Raw genomic sequence first — 24,791 nt, 5'->3', positions numbered from 1 at the left:
GTATGGGGACCAAACCATACAGGCCTACTCGCCACCCCATTTGGAAAAGTGCAGGGGCCATGGCCCTGCACCACTGTGACAGACACTGCTATACCGCTCCAGCAGACCTTGAACCATTTCATTGTCTTTATTGGCTGGCCATGCTGGACCAGATCAAGTTCAGAAAATAAAAACAAAAAACAAAACAGGAAATATGTCCAAACATAAGCACGTATATCAGAGGTTGCCAAACCTCGTCCGTACGAGCCCCATACCAACATTTTCACATGGCCAAGAGTCGCAAGAAACATAGTAAAATTCACTAAACACATTTGCGTCATGAGCAAACTACGTACTATTAACGTTTCAAGATCGGATTATTTCAGATCTTTTTCTACCATGTTTCACTAAGCATTACAATTTGCGCAAATGTATGCTAATGACCAAGAAAAGGATTGTAAAAAGCACTGAAATTAGAGGACGGCAGTAAGGTGCCACACTGAACTGTCCGGGAGCTGCGGTTTGGCCACCTCTGACATATGATACTGTAAAGCCATAAATATTTGCGACCAAAAAATTTGGCGAATCACACCCATAAAACCTATTTTGCTCCAGAAATGTTGGTGACCTGTTGCAATATATGAAGTATGTATATTGTTAGTAGAATTTTACATTTGTGCCAAACATGTTTGCATTTTTTTTTCCATACATGGAAAACGCATAATAAAAGGCTTGCAAATATGAATGGCTTTAAGTTACTAAAATGGCTCCAAGTCTTGATATAGATTTATACTACCAGAATAAAAGTAATTTTAGCTTGACCATGCTAGGCAGAGGAGACAATATACACCCCTTTTTAAACAACATAGAAAATTAGGTAAGATGAAGTAAACAAATGTGTCTTCCAAGCACTGATTGTATCTCAAGTAGTAGTTGTGTTTCTGTCACTTTACTCAATGTCCGACAGCATGCCTTTACACCGCGACAGCAATATGGCCAGTGGGATCAATAGCCTGGGAGCAAGGTCTGAAAACTTATTGTGCTGCGGCACATATTGACTACAGAATCCTTTAGAAGGGAATAGCAGGATATCATTGTGCAATTCAACTATTCACTAAAAACAAGCCCTGGAAAAAAAAAATCAAAAAAAAAATCAATACTGCGCATTTAATGCCCAAAATTTGGCTGATAATAAATGTTAAACTGGTTTATAATAAAGCTGCATTCCCACAGCAATATAAAGGTTAGGCTAAACATACTGGATAAAGCTGAAAGATATATATTCTCAAATCATCCACGTTATTTGTTAAAAGAAAAAAAAGACTGCAAAATGTGTGGTACATTAAAGGATGTTCCTAAAGGCTGTTTTGTCAGCAATTTTCTAAAACAGCAACACAGTCTTTCCTTAAATTGCAATTTGTGTTATTTATCTGAGATTGCATACACAATGTATTCTGTTCTACCATCTGGTTATACCTAAATTGCACTGCTAACCATGTGAAACACACATGTATGTGACATTTTTGGAATATAAGCTTATTTTAACCTTTTTTTTTTAATATGCAGCATATACAATAGGTAGTTACTCCTCTCAATGCAGCATATAAAAAAATGTGCACATTATATGTGCATTGCAAATGGAATATTCTTTGCTAATACGGTCTGAAGAAAATGATCAGCTTTGAGGACAGTTTATGCACGATAACCACAGTATAAAATGTTCCACTTTGCATCTGTCACATCCCACATTTATTTTTTTTCTGTCAAAAAAAAAAAAAATCATTCTATTTGTTTTTTTTTTGGAATGCAACCATTTATGTGTATAATGGTGATCCATGAAACTATTTACTCAGTTTAAGAGTTAACAATACTGGTTGATTTAAGTGATATATTTGGCAATATGAGGAATAAAAAAAAAGTGCAAATGAAAAAAAGTAATTTGCATGGCTGTACTACTTAAAATGTTCCTGTTTACATACCTATAATTCTCTTATTCCATGACCCTTTATAAAAACAAGTACAATCTGAATATTGGTCCACCTGAGATGGAGAGATTAACTAAAGCACACCTCAGTATTTACAGTGAAGCTTGCAATAGCAGATTATAATGCACTTTATTGTTACACAAACAACATCCCTAAAACTCTTGAGGGGCATGCTAGATGAAAAATAAAGGCAGGCACTTAGCTACAAGGAATAGCTTTCATATACATTAATAACTGTGTCAACCACTCAATTGGGTCATGTAAAAAAACTGAAATGGACCTCCATCGTAGACTTACATAAGATTCCCTCAGATCCAGAAAATTCTTCTCTACAACAAGTGTAACAGTAATTTTTTTTTTGGTGTATTTATTCTCACATAAGAATCATCACCAGATAATACGCTACAGACCTGGTGGTGGAGGGAAGAGACTCAATTTTTTATAAAAAAGGTTCTTAATAAGAGTTACAATAATAATAAAAACTGTCAGACGGATGACAAACAATTAATAACAAGTCTCTGGGTCATCTTAACAACAGACTACTCTACTGCAGTCTACTCTTCTTGAGTGCAGGGCTCAATTAAGTGAATATTAATTAAGCTCAACAATATCAAACACACTGCAGAGATGCTTCACGTATACAATTCATTCTTCACTCAATTCGTAAAGGATAGCAGTCATGAGGAATGGTCAGACCTGTGGTGTGTTAATGCACAAGTTGAGGAATGGTCAGACCTGTGGTGTGTTAATGCACAAGTTGAGGAATGGTCAGACCTGTGGTGTGTTAATACACAAGTTGAGGAATGGTCAGACCTGTGGTGTGTTAATACACAAGTTGAGGAATGGCCAGACCTGTGGTGTGTTAATGCACAAGTTGAGGAATGGTCAGACCTGTGGTGTGTTAATGCACAAGTTGAGGAATGGTCAGACCTGTGGTGTGTTAATGCACAAGTTGAGGAATGGCCAGACCTGTGGTGTGTTAATGCACAAGTTGAGGAATGGTCAGACCTGTGGTGTGTTAATGCACAAGTTGAGGAATGACCAGATCTCTGGTGTGTTAATGCACAAGTTGAGGAATGACCAGATCTCTGGTGTGTTAATGCACAAGTTGAGGAATGGCCAGACCTGTGGTGTGTTAATGCACAAGTTGAGGAATGGCCAGACCTGTGGTGTGTTAATGCACAAGTTGAGGAATGGCCAGACCTGTGGTGTGTTAATGCACAAGTCTGAAAGGGGACCTTCTTTGACACTGACACTTACATTCTGACTATTTCCCAGTGCTGCTTTTTGCCCCTGAACATGATCATATTGTGCAGCAAAGAAGAATCATGTTTCACTGTTTAATACTGGTCTTGTTTTGCAGACTCCGCTGAAGCTAAATATTCTACAGTATCATGGAAACAGCCACCTTAATTACATACTGCACAACAGCGTTCACACCAAGTTATTGTATGTTTTTAAAAGCATGTTTCTTTTAAAACAAATCAATACTCTAAGCCACCAGTATGTAATCTAAATCCAAGAGGCATAACAAACATTAACACGCCCCAAGCAAGTTAATCGGTCTTATTTGTCTACTACATGTTCGGCAGCGATGTGTGCTGGGTACCTTTAATGTCACTTTGTCTTTATTAAAATCGCCAATAATATTATGGTACCTTACAGACCCAGATAGGTATGCCATGTGGGTTGTACTGAGGCCACATACTGACTGTATCTCGGTTCAACAGAATGAAGCAACGAACATGTCCTGAGTTCACAAATCATTTTCTTCAGATAATAAAGCAAGAACAGGCAACTCCTCAAAGAATAAAAAAAGAAAGAAACATTGAACTGCCTCACTACAATTTTCATAACTCATTAAACCCTCTGCCCTCAGTCTTGCTGCTCACAAACAGGAATAATGAAAGCTAATGGAGTGTGACAAGGCTTTAGATTTAAATGAGAAAAGGAGTCCAAAGCAATTATACTAATTTAGTCTGCAGAATGTTACTTCCTTCAGTATTAAGATTGCATAATATAATAGAATATATCTTTTTTTTCACTGTGAAAAAGTAAATATAATGCCTGTCCCTCTTCTTCTGTTCACACCAAACTAAATTTATTATAAACAATCCCAAAAGAATTTGGAGGACTCTGTACTTTGAATAAATGGTTTTATAAATTAAAAAAAAAAAAAGATCTGCTGCTTTTTCCCCCTTTACATTTAATATTGCACAACATCAGTTTAACTATAACGTCCACTTCAATATTTATCCAAAACTTTAAATGATACCAAAGAAAAAGCGTTTGAGGTGAACTCATTTTATATTTGTTACACAACAGATGCTCTATAGAAAAAAGCCCATATAAATTGCTCTCATGGGTAATGAATGACTCTCACCACAAGCATACTGGAAGTGGTGAATGAAAGGGCTGGCATTGTACCCACTCCTGTTGTACACAGTCTGTTAATAAAACGAAAGCTTCTCTTTTCATGCTGTCAATGCCCACCTCGAGCAATAATTTCATAAACTACACACCGTCTGCTTACAAAAATATTACAAGGTTTTCTGGAATAACTCAGTAAAACTTCTATAACGTGACTGTTAACAACATTTAATATATTATTTCATGTAAGTGCTTTAAAAATGTATTAAGCTTAAAAAATTAAAAAGGACATTATGTACAAAAACAGTTTTTTAGTTATTTCCTCAAATTATCTCAAGAACATTTTATTTATTTTATCACAAATTTAAATAACATATAAATGTAAACTACAAAATGCAGGGTTTATATATTATTTATAACCATTTATTTACCAGAGATATGACACCTCAAAACATATGCATGTGGTGGTGAAAACAGTTCATTGCTGTGGTATTTTACTGCTAATTGGATTACCTGAATACAACTTTCTGAAGCTGTTGATGACAAATCATTTTGCTTCACCAATCTGGTTATTGGAAACTGTAATATAGAGGTTTATGAAAGTGTTTCCACAGAGTAGCAGCTTTTAAACTTGTTTTTCCTCACAAAATACAAAATGAACATAAAAAGTATGTTTCGACAAAAAAAAAAAAAAGAGCGAGAAAAAGTTAACTTCCCAGACCCAACTTGTGTTGAACCAAACGATGATAGAAAGAGGTGAGATTATTTGCCAGTGTACAACTCTGTTCTTGGAACACGGTTACTTCAATAAGAGACATTGCATCAGACAGATATGATATTACAAACTTGAAATGAAAACATGAGATATAAGGTTCACATCCAAACGCAGCACAGTATTTTAAAATCCATCCAAGCAGCCCCTCGACTCCCACTAACTACAATGTTTAAACTGCAGCACTGCATAGACCCTGTTGCTATGTTGGGAGGTTGAACAGTACCATTATTTTTTAATATTGATCCATGACTGCCATGAGACAGAAGAGGAAGCAGACCATTATTCATGTCATTTTTTATATATAAAAAAAAAACAGTTACAGTACATTTAGTACACATTTCAACAACTTAAAGACAGAAAGAATTAACTTTTTTGCAACTTATGAGTATGCTTTAGAAATCCCCTTTTGTATTTTGTTAGACAATATTAGTAATGGCATCCTTCAATACAGAACTATCAGCAAGTGATTCATAAATACTGTAGGTCCCTCTTGAGGCTTTTCCTTCTGTGGTGTGCAATATAGGTCTATTCTAGTTCTTCTAGTTGCATTTTTCCATGCCTGCATAGGTTCAGGCCCTGCATGTTGTGACAAATGATTTACAGCAAGACTAGGATGGGTATAGTATTGCCCTTTTTTCCCCTCACTAAGACCCCCTTACTAAATACCCTGGTAGCTCTGAATAGATAATTGTCTACTCTTTACAAATTTGCTAAACATTTTAATGAGCATGCCATCTCACAAACGGTACTCCAAAATGTTCTCCTTTTTCTAGGACAGAAGTACAACTAGGGATGGGGCGTTTGTTGCTGGACAACTTCACTCAGACTACTTTTTCACTAAATATATTGGTATCACTGAATAGACAATCATCTCCTCTTTAAAAATATGCAAGAGATTTTAATGAACATTCTCTCCCACAAGTTCTGTGGTACTCAAAATATGATCCACTTGCTACCAATTAATTTCACCCTCAAAAACAGGTTTCTGGCTAAGGACTGCCAAGGACAACACTACATTGAATATTGCACCAGTCTTGGCAGTCAAATAGAGAACAAATGCTCCACCCAACATTATGCTTCATATTTAGGGTACCACTGAACTTGTGATGGATTGCTCATCAAAATACTTAGCATATTTTTAAAGGAGGAGAATTATTTATTCAGGGATACCAAGATATTTATTAGCAATTAGTCTGAGTGAAGTTATCAAACAACAAACTCCCCATCCCCAGTTCTACTGCTTTCCTAGAAAAGAGAGAATATTTTGGGGTACCATTTTACCTGTGAGATGTCTTGCTCAAAAAATTATTTAGCAAAATTTTTAAGGAGGAGACTATGATCTATTCAGGAGATACTAAGATATTTAGTAAGTAAAGGGACAATACAATCCCCACCCCTAGTCTTGCTGTAAAACATAATTTGTGCCAGTACTATATGTATGTACGTACGTACGTATGTATGTGTGTGTGTGTGTGTGTGTGTCTATATATATATATATATATATATATATATATATATATATATATATATATATATATATATATATATATATATATATATATACACACACACACACACATATATATATATATATATATATATATATATATATATATATATATATATATATATATATATATATATATATATATACACACACACACACACATATATACTGTTATTGGACAAAAAAATGGAAACACCAATGTAAAGTCACTTAATAGGGCGCTGGACCACCTTGGCATGTATGCTCCATGGCATAGAGTCTACCCAGCCTCGGGAATTCTGCAGGAGGTGTGCGGCACCTTTCTTCCATGAGAAAGTCAATCAACTCATGCCTGGTTGATGGAGGTGGAAAACGCTGTCTCAGGTGTAGTTCCAGAATATCCCATATATTCTCGATTGGGTTCAGATCTGGTGACTGAAAAGGCCATGACATATGAATAACATCCGTGTCATGCTCATCAAACCATTGGGCGACCACACATGCTCTGTGGATGGGGGCATTGGCATCCTAGAAAACAACTCCACCAAGCAGGAAAGAAGTGCTGCAACATGGGGTGAAGATGATCACTCAGTACCATTAAGTAGCGATTAGCAGTGACCTTGCCTTCTAAGGGAATGAGTGCACCCAACCATGCCAGAAAAATGTGCCCCACAGCATTACAGAACCACCAGAACCCTTCACTGTTGGAACAAAGCACTCAGGGCTGTAGAGTTCTTTGGGTTGGCAACACCTGTGCACTCGTCCATTTGTCGAGAACACGGTGAAGAACGATTCATCTAACCATATCACATTTCTCCACTGCTCAGTAGTCCATTGCCTGTGCTCTTTGCACCACTGGACTCACAAACGTGCACTGCCAGGTGTGATGAGCGGATTGTGCACTGCAACCTGACTGGTATCCCGCACTGTGGAGTTCTCAGCGGACCGTTTTTGATGAAACTGGCTGCACACGCCCGAGGTTGAAATATGAAGTCAATTGATCTGCAGTTGCTTGTCTGTTTTGCCTTGCAATTCGAATTAATGCACGGATATCACAATCTTGGAGTATGTACTTCCGCCCACTGTTGCCCTTCACTGATGATGTCTTTCCCTCAGAGTTCTATGCCGACATCACCTTAGACACTGTTGCTCGTGAGATATCAACAAGTTGAACTGTCTTGATCACTGAAGCTCAGGCTAAACACGCCCCAACAATCACCCCTCTTTCAAAGTCACTCAGATCTCCTCTTGTAGCCATGCTAGCCATAATTACAGGCAACCAGTCTTGTCCAGCATTTTTACACATGATCCTAAGCATGCTTGGATGTTAGTTACTTGCTTAATTAACTCATGAGCCACACCTGTGTGGAAGCTCTTGCTTTCAATATACTTGGTGTCCCTCATTTACCTAGGTGTTTCCATTTTTTTGTCCACTATCTGTATGTATGTATGTGTATACATACATACATACATACATACACACACACACGCGCATACATACACACAGTATAACTTCACTATAACAAACCCTTCTTATAACTAACCCCCTTCAATGATCCAAGCAGCAAGAACCATTTTTTTTTATGGAAATTAGCCCTATTAGAACATTCACTTTTACAAAGTCAACCCGGATAAAACAATCTCGGTAATAACTATCAGTGAACTTTCTCCAGTCTGAATATGTTATTCTCTCAGTGAAAACAAAGACTTTGGTAGGCGAATTCAAAGATAAGGCTAAATCATAGATAACCTATTGTAGTGTGAATTGTGTGAAATATGCAATCGTTGCCATCTTCACACAAACTGCAACCATGGCAACAGGCGTGAAGAGGTAACAAGACTGAAACAGCGTGTATTGAGAAAAGCACCAAAAATATGAAGCAATCTACGCTGGATGTTTTTCAAGAGCAAGGGCACGTAATTACTGTATTCAGCATGCAAGTGTACTGATACAGCAAATGGCCAAACCCTCTTATAGTGAACAACCTGATATAACGAACATTTCTCCAGATCCCAATGGGGTTTGTTATAATGACAGTAGACTGTGTGTGCGTGCGTGCGTGAGTGCCCACAAGCCCGCCCGCCCGCACCATTTTCACCAAAATGCAAAGCTGCATAAATATGGGCCACAACAATCAGTTGTCTCCATAATAGAAAAAAAAAAAAATCATCTGTTAAAGTAAACAAGACTAATTCAGTATCCAATATGATTCAGGAGATATTAATACATTCATCTGGGAAAGGAAAATAAGAACATTTATCTCCATTTCCAAAGCAGGTTTTCAGATCACAACAGGACACTAATCAGGTTTTTTCAGAATAAATGACTTTTGTAACTACAGTAGATAGATCACAAAAAATGTTGACATGTTTTCTTATTTACCAGGCAGGAAGAGAAATGATTCTGGTGTGAAATTACATTGACCTTCAAAACAAAGTAAAATGGTGGGTAAGTGCCATCAACAGTCATTTCTCATTTTCCACTGAAGCCCTGTTAGCGGATTATTACCATAATAGCGCTAAATATAGAGCGTGGGGCAAATTCATCTACGTTCTTGTTTAAACTGAATCTTTTATCACGTAAATAACTAAACTTTCAGAACATTGCAGTCTCTGATTTATCTAATTAAACAATGGGATAAAAAAAAATGGTCATGTTTTTGGGTTACAGTTAAAATTCCAACAAATATTTTTGTATTCAATGTAAAAAATATTTCCAATTCCCCACCACATTTACAAACTGTAATAGTGGGTGTGCAACTCAGTTTCGATTGGTTATCTTTTGAACTTTGACTGCTGTAGCAGAAATAACGTGGGTTAAAATAACAACTGACTGACAATTAGTATTAGTTTGTTTTCCGTTTCATTTGTGTTTTATTTTTCAGCTCAATTCAGTAACGGTACTGTCATAAGCCACACTGCATGACTACAGGAAGTCTATGTTTGATACAGGAGTCATATAATATATGTTACCACTAGTACAGTAATAGTTTCAAACCAATGTCAAACAGCAGCCCACGGTTCGTGCACACAGTGGTTCAGCAGGTGAAAGCTGCGGCCACATGTCCCATCGTTCAGAACAGTTGGGAAGATCTGTCCTGTGGTTTAATTAAAAACCACTGCTGGTGAACTGGAATCATGTAAAATATACCAGCAGTTAAACAATCCATTGCAAATGATCTTGATATTTTTGCAGAGATACAATTTATTTTATTTTTTTTTCTTACCAAAATGCAAGCAGCAACAATTCTGTCACATGGAAACTGAAAAATACCTTTAGGACTATGGCTACCTACCAACAAATCTTAATTTACAATTGTTGAAGAGCTACCAGTACTGCATAAAATCAGTTATGTATTTTGTATTTTTCATTTTTATAATATGTGCAGTGGAAATTATTAAAACAAATTGTGATTAACTGCAAACTCATCAAAACATGTCAACAAGAAATACAGCAATTGTTACACTAGGGCAACTGAGAAAATGAGCGATTATTTTTCTCCCAAATTAAACTTTTAATATGCGGTAATACAATACAACAATACCTATTTTTACCACTGGCTTAGCTGTCTTTGAGTGATGCACATCAGAAATTCATTTGACCAGAGAGCATTGTCTAAATCTGATTCTCTAAACCAACCTCAATGGATAGAAAGACCAATATGTATGATAGATTCAAAAAGGGAGGAGCCTATGTCAGTTCCTTCAGACATCCCACCTATCAATCCACCCGAATACCAATAAGTAGAGCAAGCTGTGAAAAAAGCAAGGGCATCATCAGCCCCAGGGCCTAATGGAGTTCCATCAAAGCATTACACACAAAAGACAACATTCCTCCGTCCAGGAGAGCAACCACCAAGAAAATGTGTTAGAACCAAGCCTCATCCAGGATAACTGGAAGCTGCTAGAGACTGGAAGATGCTGGCAGATGTTGGTCAACGGATTATTTTTCCACCTGAGATTGCCACCACTAACCTTCGACCAGACATTGTCTTGTGGTCTGGATCAGCACGCCTTGCTCATCTGGTAGAGTTAACAGAGCCATGAGAAGATGCTGTGGATGAGGCGTATGAGAGGAAGAAACTTCGGTATGCTCAACTAGCTGCTGAAGCGGAACAGCGAGTATGGAAAGTCCGAGTTTACCCAGTGGAGGTGGGTTGTCGAGGATTTGTGGCACACTCTACAACCCGGTTTCTCAGAGACGTTGGGTTCAGTGGCGAAAAGTTGCATAGCACTGTGAAGAACTTATCTGAAGCAGCAGAAAGGAGCAGCAACTGGCTGTGGTTGAGACAGAAAGAATCTGGATGGGGATCTCAAGTACAATAGAAATAAATCAACGCTGATGTACAGGTAAGTAAGCTGGGCTGAGCTGAGTGGGGGATGGAGGGGGGTGATGCTGGGACGCCAGAATGAGATGTCGTGGGCTAGTCAACGAAACACCGAGGATGGAAGGTGCCCACTTGAAGACCCCAGAGATATACCCTACTTGGCTCAATCCAGACGGTTGTCATGCTGATGTGCTGGGGAGACCCCACTGGGTTGATCCCTGGAGTCAGCATCGCAGCTGTTGTGTGTGCTGATGCACTGGGGAGGCAAAATGAGCTAATCCCTGGAACCAGCATTAAACTTCAGCAATCAACACCAGACAGAAGGATATCTACATCATCAGATGGAAAACAACGCAAATGGATGGAGATGCAGATGGAGCACATTAGTTTATTGCAAAGCTACGTCTTAGTTGGTGCTTATCTTGGCGAGAGCCGAGTTCAAATCAGCACGAAGTTCAACATCTACTCTCATGTAATGGAAATCATTACTGTTCTTTTGTCCCTTGATACAAATATAATATGGTGTACTCATGCGTGTATAACATCTCACTCGCCCTCTTCACTTTTGAGAAACACATATGTAGCTCACGCAATATGTCTAGTTTATGCATTGTCACCGGTAAGGCCTTTTCTTACTTACCTTTATACTTTGCACAGTACAATGAGTGAATCTTCATGGATTTAAAAATAGGATACACTGCAAAGCCTTGTAGGAATTACAGGTAAGCTGAAACCACCAACAAGGTTTTTAAGGCTTTCCAATGGTTGTTTTAGAGTTAGTCTAATGTAGTCACCTAGAAAGCTAAACTTACTCTATAATATGTGCTTATAGTTACATACAAAAATAAGCAGCACTAATTCAAAGCATGTTTGGCACGCAAGTCAAATTTAGTTGATGTTATGTAGTTAGAACAGCTATACATAATGGTATCTAATGTGAAGTTTTGCATTCCAATTTATTGTTTTGTTTTATTTTTTTCCCCGATATAATCTTCAGTAGTGCAACCAATCAGGAAGTATATCATCATGACAATGTACAGTCATAGTATAAGATATCTTTGTTATGTACTTTATCCCTGGGGCCATCACCTTTAAAATCAACAATTCAGAAGAGTAGCACACGCTCTACACACATGCTACATGTCATTACAGTCCATAAAATCATACCAGAGTTATCAAGAGCAATACAGACAACAACAGAATGTCTACCCCACAATGAGTAGCATACAAAGGTAGTTAGGTGAGTTGTTTATTTTGTTTTGCTGCACTATTTATTTCTTTACATTTACCATCAGATTTACCGAAAACCTTCGGACTGGCTTAAGAATATTAGATCACTGTTGCTTAAATAACAAAAAAAAAAAAAAGCTATATTAGTTTTTGAAAATAATGTCAAATTTGTTGACAGTTGTACAGAACTTTGATCTCATTTTAAAATGTAATCTTCCTGTGCTATATGTCTGATGCAGAATTCAAATGTCATCATTAGACTAGTACAATACTATGCTTCCAGTTTTTCAATTAGTGCGATTACTCCCAAGAGTGATGTCACACTACTTTACCCGCAAGTGTATGTCCTTTCCAGATTATTTATGTGATTTCACAGTCGGACCACATCTCTGAGAAGATTTGAGCTGTCTTAATTAAGACAGTAGCAGAACACTAATAGCATGAAGGAAGAATATAATGTCATCTTTTGGCTACTTTAGAGCTTAAGGAATGATGACAGTCTCTAAATAAAGCATTAATGCAAAGCCCAATTAAAGTAACTAATGAAAAGGAGCCACATTAAAACAATCTTGTTTATAAATATTACAAATGAGTAATGTGTAACATGCAAACAGTGGTTTGATTGGTTTTATTATTTTCCTGTCTAAATGTGGATACAGGATGATATACCAGTAGTGACACTGGAATAAACTCTCAGCACATCTACAGCACAAACATTACATTCCATCTCCCTTGTTTCCTTATGGTCAATAAAATAAAAACTAAACTGTACACAAGGCTGAGGAGTGACATTTACACATGCACCTAATATAATAATACATAATAACAAATATGGATATTTGAGCAAAGCTACTGCAGTCTTGCGAAGTGTAAATAAACAAAAACATATTACCTTAATATAACCTCCAGTAGAAACGAGCATCTTGCTGTCAGGGGAGAAATGTAGATCTGTTACCCAGCCACCATGTAGGGACTCCATAGAGTCCTTATTTTCTCTTGCACAAATATGAAGCAGAGAACCATCAAACACACGCCAGATCTATGCAAAAGAAAATATGCTGACATTAGAAGTGTAGTCCAAGGGTAAACTTGTAATCCATCCAGCTTCCTTTAATACTGACGTTAGAAGGGCCAAGTGCTGAGAACTTCAAAAAATCAAATGGGGTCTTCCATAGCAACCTAAAGCAAGCATATTTTCAAAAATTGAGACCAAAATGAACATACCCTTATTTCTCCATTGTCATCTCCAGTAGCCAAGCACTGGTTATCCCAGGAGAAGCGGCAGCTCCGAACACAGTCTTTATGGCCGTTCAGAATGTGAAGGGCACTAGTGGAGTCAAAACTCCAGATCTGTGAAGTAAATAGAAGATTTAGTGTTGCTGCGTTTCAGGATACAGAATTAAGTGTAAAAGCAAAAACAGGTTCAGGGGCTGGAACAACGGGTGCAATGTGCTTTTTCATGATTCTGCAGTTTTGACCCTTTGCACTCCAGAACTGCAAGCTTCTTATTTGAGGATCTGTATGAAAGTACAGCTTTATCAAGGTTGGAGGTAATGTGATGGACAGTTGTGTCACAGATTGTAAAAACTAAACTTAAGAAAGCGTACACTGGTAAAGCCAAGCACAATGGAGTTAACTATGGCAAGCACTCCAAACTATTCTTGCCCAAGCAGTTGTCTGTTGGTTTATAGTCTGAGGTTTGCGATATGAAGTAAAATAGCAATAGATTTGATAAACACGATATAAAAGTGATGCAGATCACAAAAAATATTGTAAATGCTCCAGCAGCAAAGGGACAGGATGGTTTTGTTAAACTATTAACACCAAGATACAATAATGTGATCATATATTCACAAATCTTAATTGAGCAGAACCTTTTTTTAATATAAATATTATGTATTATCCTTTTCATATTGAATGTTATAAACAAAACAACAACAAAAAAAACAGCCATAGGTGTTCACCATTTAATAGTGAGAGAATCTTGTTTACAGCAAAAGTATTTTGCAGATTGTCACTGTGCAATAGGGATAGCTCAACACTGATTTAAGATGCTAAATAATTCCATCTATATAAAAGACTGATGCATATCAATTTATATGCTTATCAATCTCAGTCCTTGATGTACAAAAAAAGAGGTTTTGGAATGTATTAAATTACTTGAGTGAAAAAACTAAACAGGAGTTTCTCTTCAAAGAAGTCTCTTATGATGCCGTTGCTATTCATATATTCCTATAGTTAAAATTGATTCCATGATTCTACATGCTATGGAGGACAGGCTGATGGGTCTGTGGTTTCCTGTTTGCAACTTATCTCCCTTTTCTATTGGACAATACCAATGATCATAGGTGACTTAGAGAATCACGCAGCACAGCAGTATAGCAAATTTGTAGACAATGCTCCCATTTATTATTACTATAGATTTAAGAACATTATAAATATATTATGTAAAATCCTGCAAAATAATTACACATTTTATACAGGACAACAGAGTCCAAAACAAAATAAAGCAAAACTACTATTAACATTATCAACAAGTTACTGGATTTTGCTTGTGTATGCAAAGAACGAATAAAACAACCTGGACTACAGGAATCCTCAAAAGACAGAGACATCTACAAATTCATTCACTCACAACTGAAGATGCAGCATTTTAATTATACAGGGTATTTCTCTTGACAGCTAAACTAACGATCTCAGAAATACGATAAAGATAAGGTGTTCTATAACGAAGCTGTGTAAGCTGTTTTATAATGAAGTTCACTCACATGACACATCAATTAACATTGCCTTAATAAGAACTTTACGTGTACTGGGTTGTCTAAAAATGATAGGTAATTTGCTTTATGCAGCGTAAAATCATTAGCAAATTTCCCACATGTCTAAACAAATTCAAATGCAATTCCCAATACATAAATATAAAATGAAAACATGTTTTATCAAAATAAAATTGTAGTACTTGTACCAGACACCTTCATGTCAAAGCTTCTGTGTTCTTGTAATACCTCCAAAGTTATTAGAGACATATATTTTTTCTAAAGTAATATTATTCTTTACTCTACAAATTTTAATTGGGTCTTGGCCAATTGGAGCGCTTGACTTGTTCAAAATTATTTTAAAACGGTTCATTAATATACTGTAGTTTTTTGTTTTATCGGCTTTTGGTGGCAATATGGATATTAACATTTAAACAGTAATAATCATAATAAAAAAAGTGATGAACAGACATAGAATTTAAACCACAGCCTATTGCTCTCCATGCAAGTGCTCTACCATTAACCCTATACTGAAGTATTGAGTGTGTCAGCGGCTCACAGCCAGTAAAAGCGCCAGCCGTTGATTAGGAGTCTCTGCTTTGTAAGTTCATTCCAATCATGAGCAGCAAACCAGGGGGGGCTGCTACACCTGCACAAACCAGAAGTGTGTCTTTATTCAACTTGTCATGGACAACATTGTAGAGGTTTTCAGTCACTATGGTTACGCAGGGTTACACCACACACACTTGATCATATGTCTGAACGGTGTTTAACTTTAACTGGAGGGATACATGGCCATTACTAAATGATTACCACCACCAACAAGAACAACAATTCACATTTCTGTAGCACCTTTCATCAGAAGGATTCCAAAGAGCTTTTACAATTAAACCACTAAAATGAAAAACAATCTAATACAAAATGTAATAAAATGGTAAAAGAGGTAAACATGCGTTTAAATTGTAAAATTAGAAAAACTAAAAGATAAAAAAGCTCATTTTTAAAAATAGAACAGACAAAAGCGTGTAAAACAAAGAATTGAAAAAAAAAAAAAAAAAAAAAAAAAAAAAAAAAAAAACTGAAAATACAGTTTCATTGTACATACAGTGGTCTCTTAAGTATTCACCCCCCTTGGACTTTTCCACATTTTATTGTTTCATAACATGGAATCAAAATGGATTTAATTAGGAGTTTTTGCCACTGATCAACACAAAAAAAGTCCATAATGTCAAAGTGAAAAATAAAATCTACAAATTGTTCTAAATTAATTACAAATATAAAACAGAAAATAAATGATTGCATAAGTATTCACGCCCTTTGCTATGACACACCTAAATAAGCTCTGGTGCAACCAATTGTCTTTAGAAGTCACATAATTAGTTGAATGGAGTCCACCTGTGTGCAATTACGGTGTTTCACATGATTTCAGGCTAAATACACCTGTCTCTGGGAGGTCCTACAGTTGGTTAGTACATTTCCTAACAAAAACTACATCATGAAGACGAAGGAACATTCAAAGCAAATCCGGTATAAGGTTCATCAAAAGCACCAATCAGGGGTAGGACATAAGAACATTTCCAAGGCATTGATATCCCTCGGAGCACAGCAAATTCCATTATTAAGAAATGGAGAGAATACGCACAACTGTGAATCTGTCTAGAACAGGCCGTCCTCAAAAACTGAGTTTCCAGGCGAGAAGGGCACTAGTCAGGGAGGCCACCAAGCGGCCTATGGCAACTCTAAAGGAGTTACAGTCTTCCAGGCTGAGCTGGGAGACAATGTGCATACAGCAACAATAGCCCGAGTGCTTCACAAAACTGGCCTTTATGGGAGAGTGGCAAAAGAAAGCCATTGCTGAAAAAAAACACATCAAATCTTGGCTAGAGTTTGCCAGAAGGCATATGGGAGACTCTGAGACAAAGTGGAAGATTATATGCTATGATGAGACCAAAATTGAGTTTTTTGGCCTCAACACTAAGCCTAACATTGCACAACATCCCTACCATGAAGCATGGTGGTGGCAGCAACATGCTATGGGGATGCTTCTCTGCGTCAGGGCCTGGAAAGCTCATGAAGATAGAGGGCGAAATGAATGCAGCAAAGTACAGAGAAATCCTGGAGAAAAACCTGTTGAAGTCTGCAAGAAACCTGGGATTTGGGAGAAGATTCATCTTCCAGCAGGACAATGACCCCAAACACAGAGCCAAAGCCACACTGGAGTGGTTTAAAAACAAAAAGGTCAATGTCCTGGAGTGGCCCAGTCAAAGCCCGGACCTCAATCCAATTGAGAATATGTGGAAAGAGTTGAAAATTGCTGTTCACCAAAAAGGTCCCCATCCAACTTAACGGAGCTTGAGTAATTTTGCAAAGAAGAATGGGCAAAAATTGCAGTGTCCAGATGTGCAAAGCTGGTAGAAACTTATCCAAATAGACTCACGGCTGTAATTGCTGCCAAAGGTGCCTCTACCAAATATAGGCTCAAGGGGGTGAATACTTATGCAATCAATTATTTTCTGTTTGTATTTGTAATTAATTTATAACAATTTCTAGATTTTATTTTTCACTTTAACATTACGGACATTTTTTGTGTTGATCAGTGGCAAAAACTCCTAATTAAATCCATTTTGATTCCATGTTGTAACACAATAAAATGTGGAAAAGTCCAAGGGAGGTGGAGATTATATATATGTGTGTGTGTGTGTGTGTGTGTGTGTGTGTGTGAGTGAAAGACCTATGAAACAAACATACTGCCTGTACAAAAAGTTTGTCCCCAAACAAATAATTTTAGAATGTGCTCTCCCATATGGAGTACTATTTCAGCATTTTATGACAAGCACCATATAACACAAGATCTTCATTTTTGTCTTTTGGCTCCATCAATCCAAAAGACTAGGTCATACAGGCATCCAATCCAATATTAATACATTACTCCATGACGGTCAATACTTTCGTCATAAATTGTAAATGGTCTTTTACTAAAACCAATATGTTAGGATTATCTGGTGACATTTCTTTCTTTTAAATAGGTCACCAGTGGATATTATTATTATTATTATTATTATTATTATTATTATTACTGTTAACAAATGTTTGTGCATGCCCTTATTTTTCGTAATTATATCAGACAACAAATTCAACTACTTAGACTTCAATATAATTATTATGCAATGTATAAGTGTTTATTTTACACAATATAGTGTATCCATCAAATTTTAAGAATGTCCCTGATTAGTTCCTAAGCATCTTGTCTATCCAGATTAATACATTGTAATACGATTATCTTCTTCACTCACCTTGGCACTTTTGTCTGCAGAGACAGATGAAAATGTACTTCCATTAGGTGACACATCACAAGACAGAACCGCCCCTTGATGGCAGGAGAAGTCCTGGATCATCTCACCAGTGACGATGTCCCAGAACTGAAACAGACAGAGTTTGCAGGGACTGAAAGACATTCATTGATTAACACAGTGTTGACGAACTGGATTGCCAAAGCATTACTAGAATTTCAATTTGCATATTAGGGCACATAACCTAAAGCTGTAAACTAATGCCCTTGTTCAGGAAACTGCACGTATTCTTTTTTATCATACCATTTACATGTAGTAGTCTAAACATAACTGATCAAGGAATCAACACTAGGGCCAACAATTAATAAAACAGTTACTGCTGTTGGACTTATAACATAGCAGGGAGAGAAAATAATACTAAATTTATATGGCAATGACTTTGTACTTTATTTGGAAAAAGATTGTACTGATTGCTGGTCTCTCGAGGGATTGCAATAATGAGATTAGTTTAGAACAAATTTGTTATGCATTCCACGTACATTAGGTTTTTGAGGTCAACGTCTAACAGTGCCCAGCATTTTAAACAGTACAGTAAGTAGCTTCAAATGTCCCTTTTTTAACCTTTCCTTTTGAGTGGTTTTAAGTTTTGTTCCTTGTATATGAAAGTACCTATTATCTGAGCTTGAACAAATCATAATGGCCAGCTTCTTTTGATTCCAAAGAAATCACATCACAGTGTGCCCTATTTATGTGTTTATTTCTTATTGCCTTTTCCAGCACTTTTGTTCTCCCTGCATAGACCAAGACGCTCTCCATGCGGCATCGGAGTGTCAGCTGAGTCTAACCTCTCTCAATTAGACATCTCAGTAAGCCAGGGAGACCTTAGTTCGTCCTCTATCTTTCCTTAGTTTCCCCTTGGGGGAAGTTCCTTGTTTCCTGGCCTTGGAGGTCAATTGGTTTGGCCTCACCTCAGCAAGGGCAGTTCTCGGAGCAGTTAGGGAGAAACTCCTATTCTGTTGTCAAGCACTTTGGGGTAGATGTACTAAGATGGGCCAGTCGCAGCGCAAACATACCTCAATTTGCATTTTCATTACAACAATTCGCAAAGCATACATTTTGTCATATGTACCAAGAGAAAATATGTTAATGAAAAGAGCCACAATATACTAATTTAAATATTTGTTGCGTCTTCTTAGCGAGATCTATAACATACGTTGCGAGAGTCTTGCAACACTGTTCAAATAAATAGCGGGAGCAGAGTTGTCATTTGCTGCAGCAGAGGGTGCCCAAAGGATAATGTCTATACATGCAAGGGTGCAAGAATCAAAATAACAGTTTTTTGTTAAATGTAAACATCTATGCAATGCATTCTGTTTCGTATTGATTTTACCTATTTTAATACTGTGTATCTATCTATCTATCTATCTATCTATCTATCTATCTATCTATCTATATATATATATCTATATATATATATATATATATATATATATATATATATATATATATATATATATATATATATATATATATATATATATATATAATTAATTAATTAAATGCAGTTTAATCCCATCAGATTCTATAGTTGGGCCCCAACCTTCACCCCCAAAAAAGCTTTTCATTATCATACAATAGCCCCCCGTTAATCCGGACATGTTTGTCTGTCATAAGGAGCTGTGGGTTTAAAAACAATAAACATTAAATAAAACATTTACAAAAAAACATTACAATAAAAATTGCACATACATACATGTATAGTTCTCATTTATGTGTTTTTGGTAGGCTACCCATTACATTATGTAAAAATATAAAATCGGTACAAAAGTAAAATCAAATGAATACCTAGCGCACTTTATTTTTACTTTAGCCTACTGGCAACACAAAATAAATCATGCTGCTGCATTGTAAACATTGGTGTACAATGCAAATAAAAGATTATTTTTAAAATATTATAAATATTATTATTATTATTTTTTTTTTTTTATTATTATTATTATTTTTAAACTTGGTCTACTTAGTAGCCTAGACAATTAACACACAATAGATCATGGTCCTATACATATGCTCAGAATGAGCTGGAGGGGTCAATGGCACATGTGTGCAGTCTATTGCTCCCAACACGCTGGGAAAACCAGAAATGTCATAGAAATTTGTTTTCAAGGCTTGTACACCGACTTTACTGAAAATTAGGTACTTGGGTGTTCGTCTCAAAAATACTTTGAGCTGGCAACTGGCAACACACGAGAAAAGGCGGACTGGGAAATACCAGCAACAACTGCAACTGTTTAAAATTGCTTTCAAAACTTCTCAACAAATTGACGCAATTGTAAGTGTCGCAATTGACGACAGCTTTAGTATATCTCATTATAATATTTGAGAACCCTGCCCCCTTTTTGCAAATGTATACACAAACGCTCATAATTACATATTCATCTAAGGTTGAACCGCAAAAAAAAAAAAAAAAACTGCTGCCGCAAAGCATCCTTAAAAAGTCACCAAATAGCATTGTGCATGTTTAGTACATTTCACCCAAGACTTCAGACTTGTTTGCAACTGGTTTGCGACTATTGTGACAGGAGCAACACTTTAGTACATCTACCCCTTACTCTTTATTGTCTCGTGAAACATCATGAAAGACAAGGGAAGGGAACAATAAAGAACTCGAAGAAATCACTCCATAATATAACCACATGTTTTTGTATTACAGATACAGTTGACACTTGATTGAATTCATTGCTTTAAACTCAGCTGGTTCCCAAATGAATACAAACACTTTAAGTTATGGCTGAAACCTGTGATTTACAAAAGTATGCAACATATTGTATGATAAAGTCAGCATGCTTAACAGATCTACTGAAACATCACCCTTCTTGAGTGTGTAAAATACACTGCAATAGTCTTTAATTTATTAAATGATGTCCTTTACTCCAAAGACCTAACTACTGTTTAAAACCTTCCACACAGTTTCTACTGTAAATGTTGCAAAGTATCCCTATTTGCAGCATTTCATTTCATACCTCCCTGTTCTCTGAAACTGTGATCTCTGGTCAGTGCTTTTTCTACCTCCCTGTTCTCTGAAACTGTGATCTCTGGTCAATGCCTTTTCTACCTCCCTCCTTGTACAGCAGTGTAGGACTCATAAATTCTCGATCTGGGTATGCATGGCCACAGACTTGTTCAATCTCTTGCATTGCTTCCTCGTCTCTTGTTAACTATTCTCTTTTTGCTCTGCTCTATGTCTGGTTTCAATGGCAGGGTTTGCCTCCTTGATTCTCCTTGGTCCTCCCTGTCTCCTCTCATAATCTTGTGTCTCAATTCATGGCATGCTGATTTAGTTGTGCATGCATTTTTATAAATACCATATACCATTTTTAATAACACTGTTGGTCTTTTTTCTGTTTTTTTATTCTTGTTTTCTATGAAATGTTATGAAAATGGGCCAACTCATTAATTCATACTATCATATCTACAGTGCTTACAACTATATTCCAGTTTATATTACAATATAAAAATGTATTAAACAGCAGCAGAGCCTGAACTCTTGCCATGATTTATGAGGAAACAGACAGTTTCCCTGAATTATATTTATGTCCCTTTGGAGAGTGGGATCATTATAGAGCCTAAAGATCCCTATAAAATTGTATACTTTTTTTCAACACAACTATATAATTGTAAATGGGCTCTTCCTTCAACTTAGATGGGAAATAATTTCTGCTGTGTTTAATCTTAAAGCATTATAAAAGGGTAAAAGCCATTGTTCGTTTACAGATAAAATCTAAAGATTTCTACTAGTTGTAATTGTACTAGTGCACATAATTTAAGTATTGAAATGTAATATCTAAGACTAGATAAGATGGTAAATTTCAAAAGTCAAGTTGACTATACAAGCAAGTCATGGAATGTCCCAACCAAGATTTTTTTTTTTTTAATGAGTTTTGCTATTAAAGTTAATCTTTGTAATGTGCAATAAAATGCTGTCATCCTTTTCCATATACCATCGAGAAAGTCACAAATAAGTCCCAGCTTGAAAATAAGTCACTGGAAAAATGGTACAGCTCATACCAGTATCAAAACAGTTCCAAGCATGGTGTCCTGACATTGATACTCAAGATTTATAATTTTAAGGCCATTGCACACTGGACCCGATCATGCATCCGATTTTAACGTGCGTCTAAGAAAAAAACAATCGTGTATTCCCTATTGCACCTTGCACACCATAATTGTCATACGATGGCGACACGTCAATTTTAGAATCGAAAGAAATTCAATTTGACATTGCGTTACAAAATGACATAGACCAAGGACAATCACTTGGGTTCATGCAGTTCCCTGGACAAAATGGAAAAAACTAATTGTGTGTTGCCATCGTAACCAAACAAAAATTACTTTATGATAAATCCAACAACGACTTTGAAATAAAAAGAAAACACATGGAAAGATATTGTCGATATGTATTGTAAAATATGTAATATATGTATTATAAAACATGAAATTATGAACTGATAGCATACATAAACGTGTGTATTTTCGCAGTGTAAATAAACATATAGCTTTTTTTATTTCAATTGCAGTCAAGGAAGTAAAGAAACAATGGCCTAACCTTGAGACACATAGCAGAGAAAGAAGCGTGACAGGGCAAGAGTGGTCAGGGCTTAACAGTCAGAAAAGACGGGCAGTACATGAAAGTGATGGAATTTTTGGCTTCATACACTGAGAGTAGAAGATCATTATGTTAAAGTATTTTCGGTAGCTCATTGCTAGCTTCCCAACTTTTATATTTATATTTATTGCAGGAGCAAGTGTTTGAAATAAAATATTGGTCACATGGTTTCTGATGCTATGATATCATGTTTTGTTTTATGTATTGCGCAACAACATCATTGTAGATCTAGTAGAAATATAATAATTAACAAACATTTTAATATCTTAGTGCACTAAAGAATAAATTTGGTTTATGAGCAGCATTTCCTGATCATTAAGTTTATACTACATTTAACATTTTTCTGTGTTCAAAGTTATGTAAGAACTGGAACCATAGGTATATTTACTGCAAAGCCTCCACTGCATACCAGCGCTCTGAAGTACGACACTAACGCATCTAGTGTGCAATGGATTGACACACAACTTTTTTGGATGATGGATGATGCTGACATGAGAATGTTCCTGTCAGCTTCAAAAAAATTATAGCTAGAAGAAAACCTTCAGGTCCCAACACAATCCTTTGGCGCACATTGTGCGCAGCTATTCTGGAGCATTGGTGCCCACTCCATCTGTACTTGCCTAGTGGGCTTTGCACCACAGAGTTGTAAATCACTTGCCTTTTAAGAAAACAAGTGTTAATCTATTCAATATGACATTTTCAATCAGGATTTTAACATTTCAATCATTCTGCACAAACCTTCTTGAATAATTTTGACAAGTAGTGGGCTGACCCACAGAATGCATGATTGTAGGGAAGTAATTAATATTCTCTGGGAGAGAGATTGTTACGTGATGAATAATTATAAGCATTTCTAATTAAAGTTTGGACTAACAGCGTGCTGTGTGTATAAGTGTGCTGTATTGTCATATTTTATGAATTGAAAAATCTTCAATCAAAAATCTTATAAACAAGACGTGTCAATAACAGTAACATTTAAATGTGAACCAGTTAGACACAATGTAATTATAAATAACATTATTTACTTATACCTGCTTGATGTAGTCATGCAGTTTGATAAACTTACTCTACATTTGAACTTGGTTCTGAAGTTTGCAATGACATTGTCATGCAAGCTGCTTTACAAGTGAAAACCATTATTATAAATATTCTTATTTGGAACAAAATTAATGAAATGTACGATATTTATAATGATATCCATTCCTAAAAAGAACATAAACACATTTAAGACTGCTTTATTAAACTGTTAAAACTATGAGGTTCTAAATACTAATCAACACTAACGTCAAAAGGTTACACATTCTTGAGGTCAGTTTTTTTTCTTAGCTAGCATTGAAGACCGATTTGTATTCACTTCCTTCTCTTATGTACTTAAAGACTTGTGAACTGATTTCACTATCCAGACTATTTTATAGTTACCACAGCATTTTATTACCTTAACAGTTCCATCAAAGGACCAGGACAAGAGCCTTGAACTATCCAACAGTCTGAATCTCTTTACCCGCTCACTGTGTCCTTTCAGCACCTTGCATTCCAAAGACTTCCAGTCCCATACCTGCAGTAAATTGAGAAGAAACACACTGTAGTACATTACTGTAATTTTAGATTGCAAGTGGAGTTAAATGTAATATTTAATGTGAATAAAAACATCACAGATCACTAATTAATGTTGTACTTGCTACAAATAAGAAAAAAAAAACACCTTGGATCTTCTTATATACATACATACATACATACATATACATACATATATATATATATATATATATATATATATATATATATATATATATATATACACACACACACACACACACACACACACACACACACACACACACACACACACACATACATATATATATATATACACATACATACATATATACATACACATATATATATATATATATATATATATATATATAT

General features: G+C 36.1%; 1 protein-coding gene across 3 annotated transcripts in view; it reads right to left on the bottom strand.

Moving 5' to 3' along the window:
* LOC121318439 (apoptotic protease-activating factor 1-like) overlaps positions 1 to 24,791 on the bottom strand; it is a 70,550-nt gene that overhangs the window by 8,195 nt on the left and 37,564 nt on the right. For all 3 annotated transcript variants that reach the window (XM_041255113.1, XM_041255114.1, XM_041255115.1), the window contains 4 exons: positions 24,298 to 24,417; positions 18,203 to 18,328; positions 13,378 to 13,503; positions 13,046 to 13,192 (listed from right to left, as the gene is read on the bottom strand). In XM_041255113.1, the coding sequence (XP_041111047.1) occupies positions 13,046 to 13,192; positions 13,378 to 13,503; positions 18,203 to 18,328; positions 24,298 to 24,417 (519 nt within the window). The remainder of the gene's footprint in view (positions 1 to 13,045; positions 13,193 to 13,377; positions 13,504 to 18,202; positions 18,329 to 24,297; positions 24,418 to 24,791) is intronic.

The sequence above is a fragment of the Polyodon spathula genome, chromosome 7 (assembly GCF_017654505.1).
Source record: "Polyodon spathula isolate WHYD16114869_AA chromosome 7, ASM1765450v1, whole genome shotgun sequence".
Taxonomy (NCBI): Eukaryota; Metazoa; Chordata; class Actinopteri; order Acipenseriformes; family Polyodontidae; genus Polyodon; species Polyodon spathula.
This window is presented reverse-complemented; position numbering and strand designations above follow the sequence as displayed.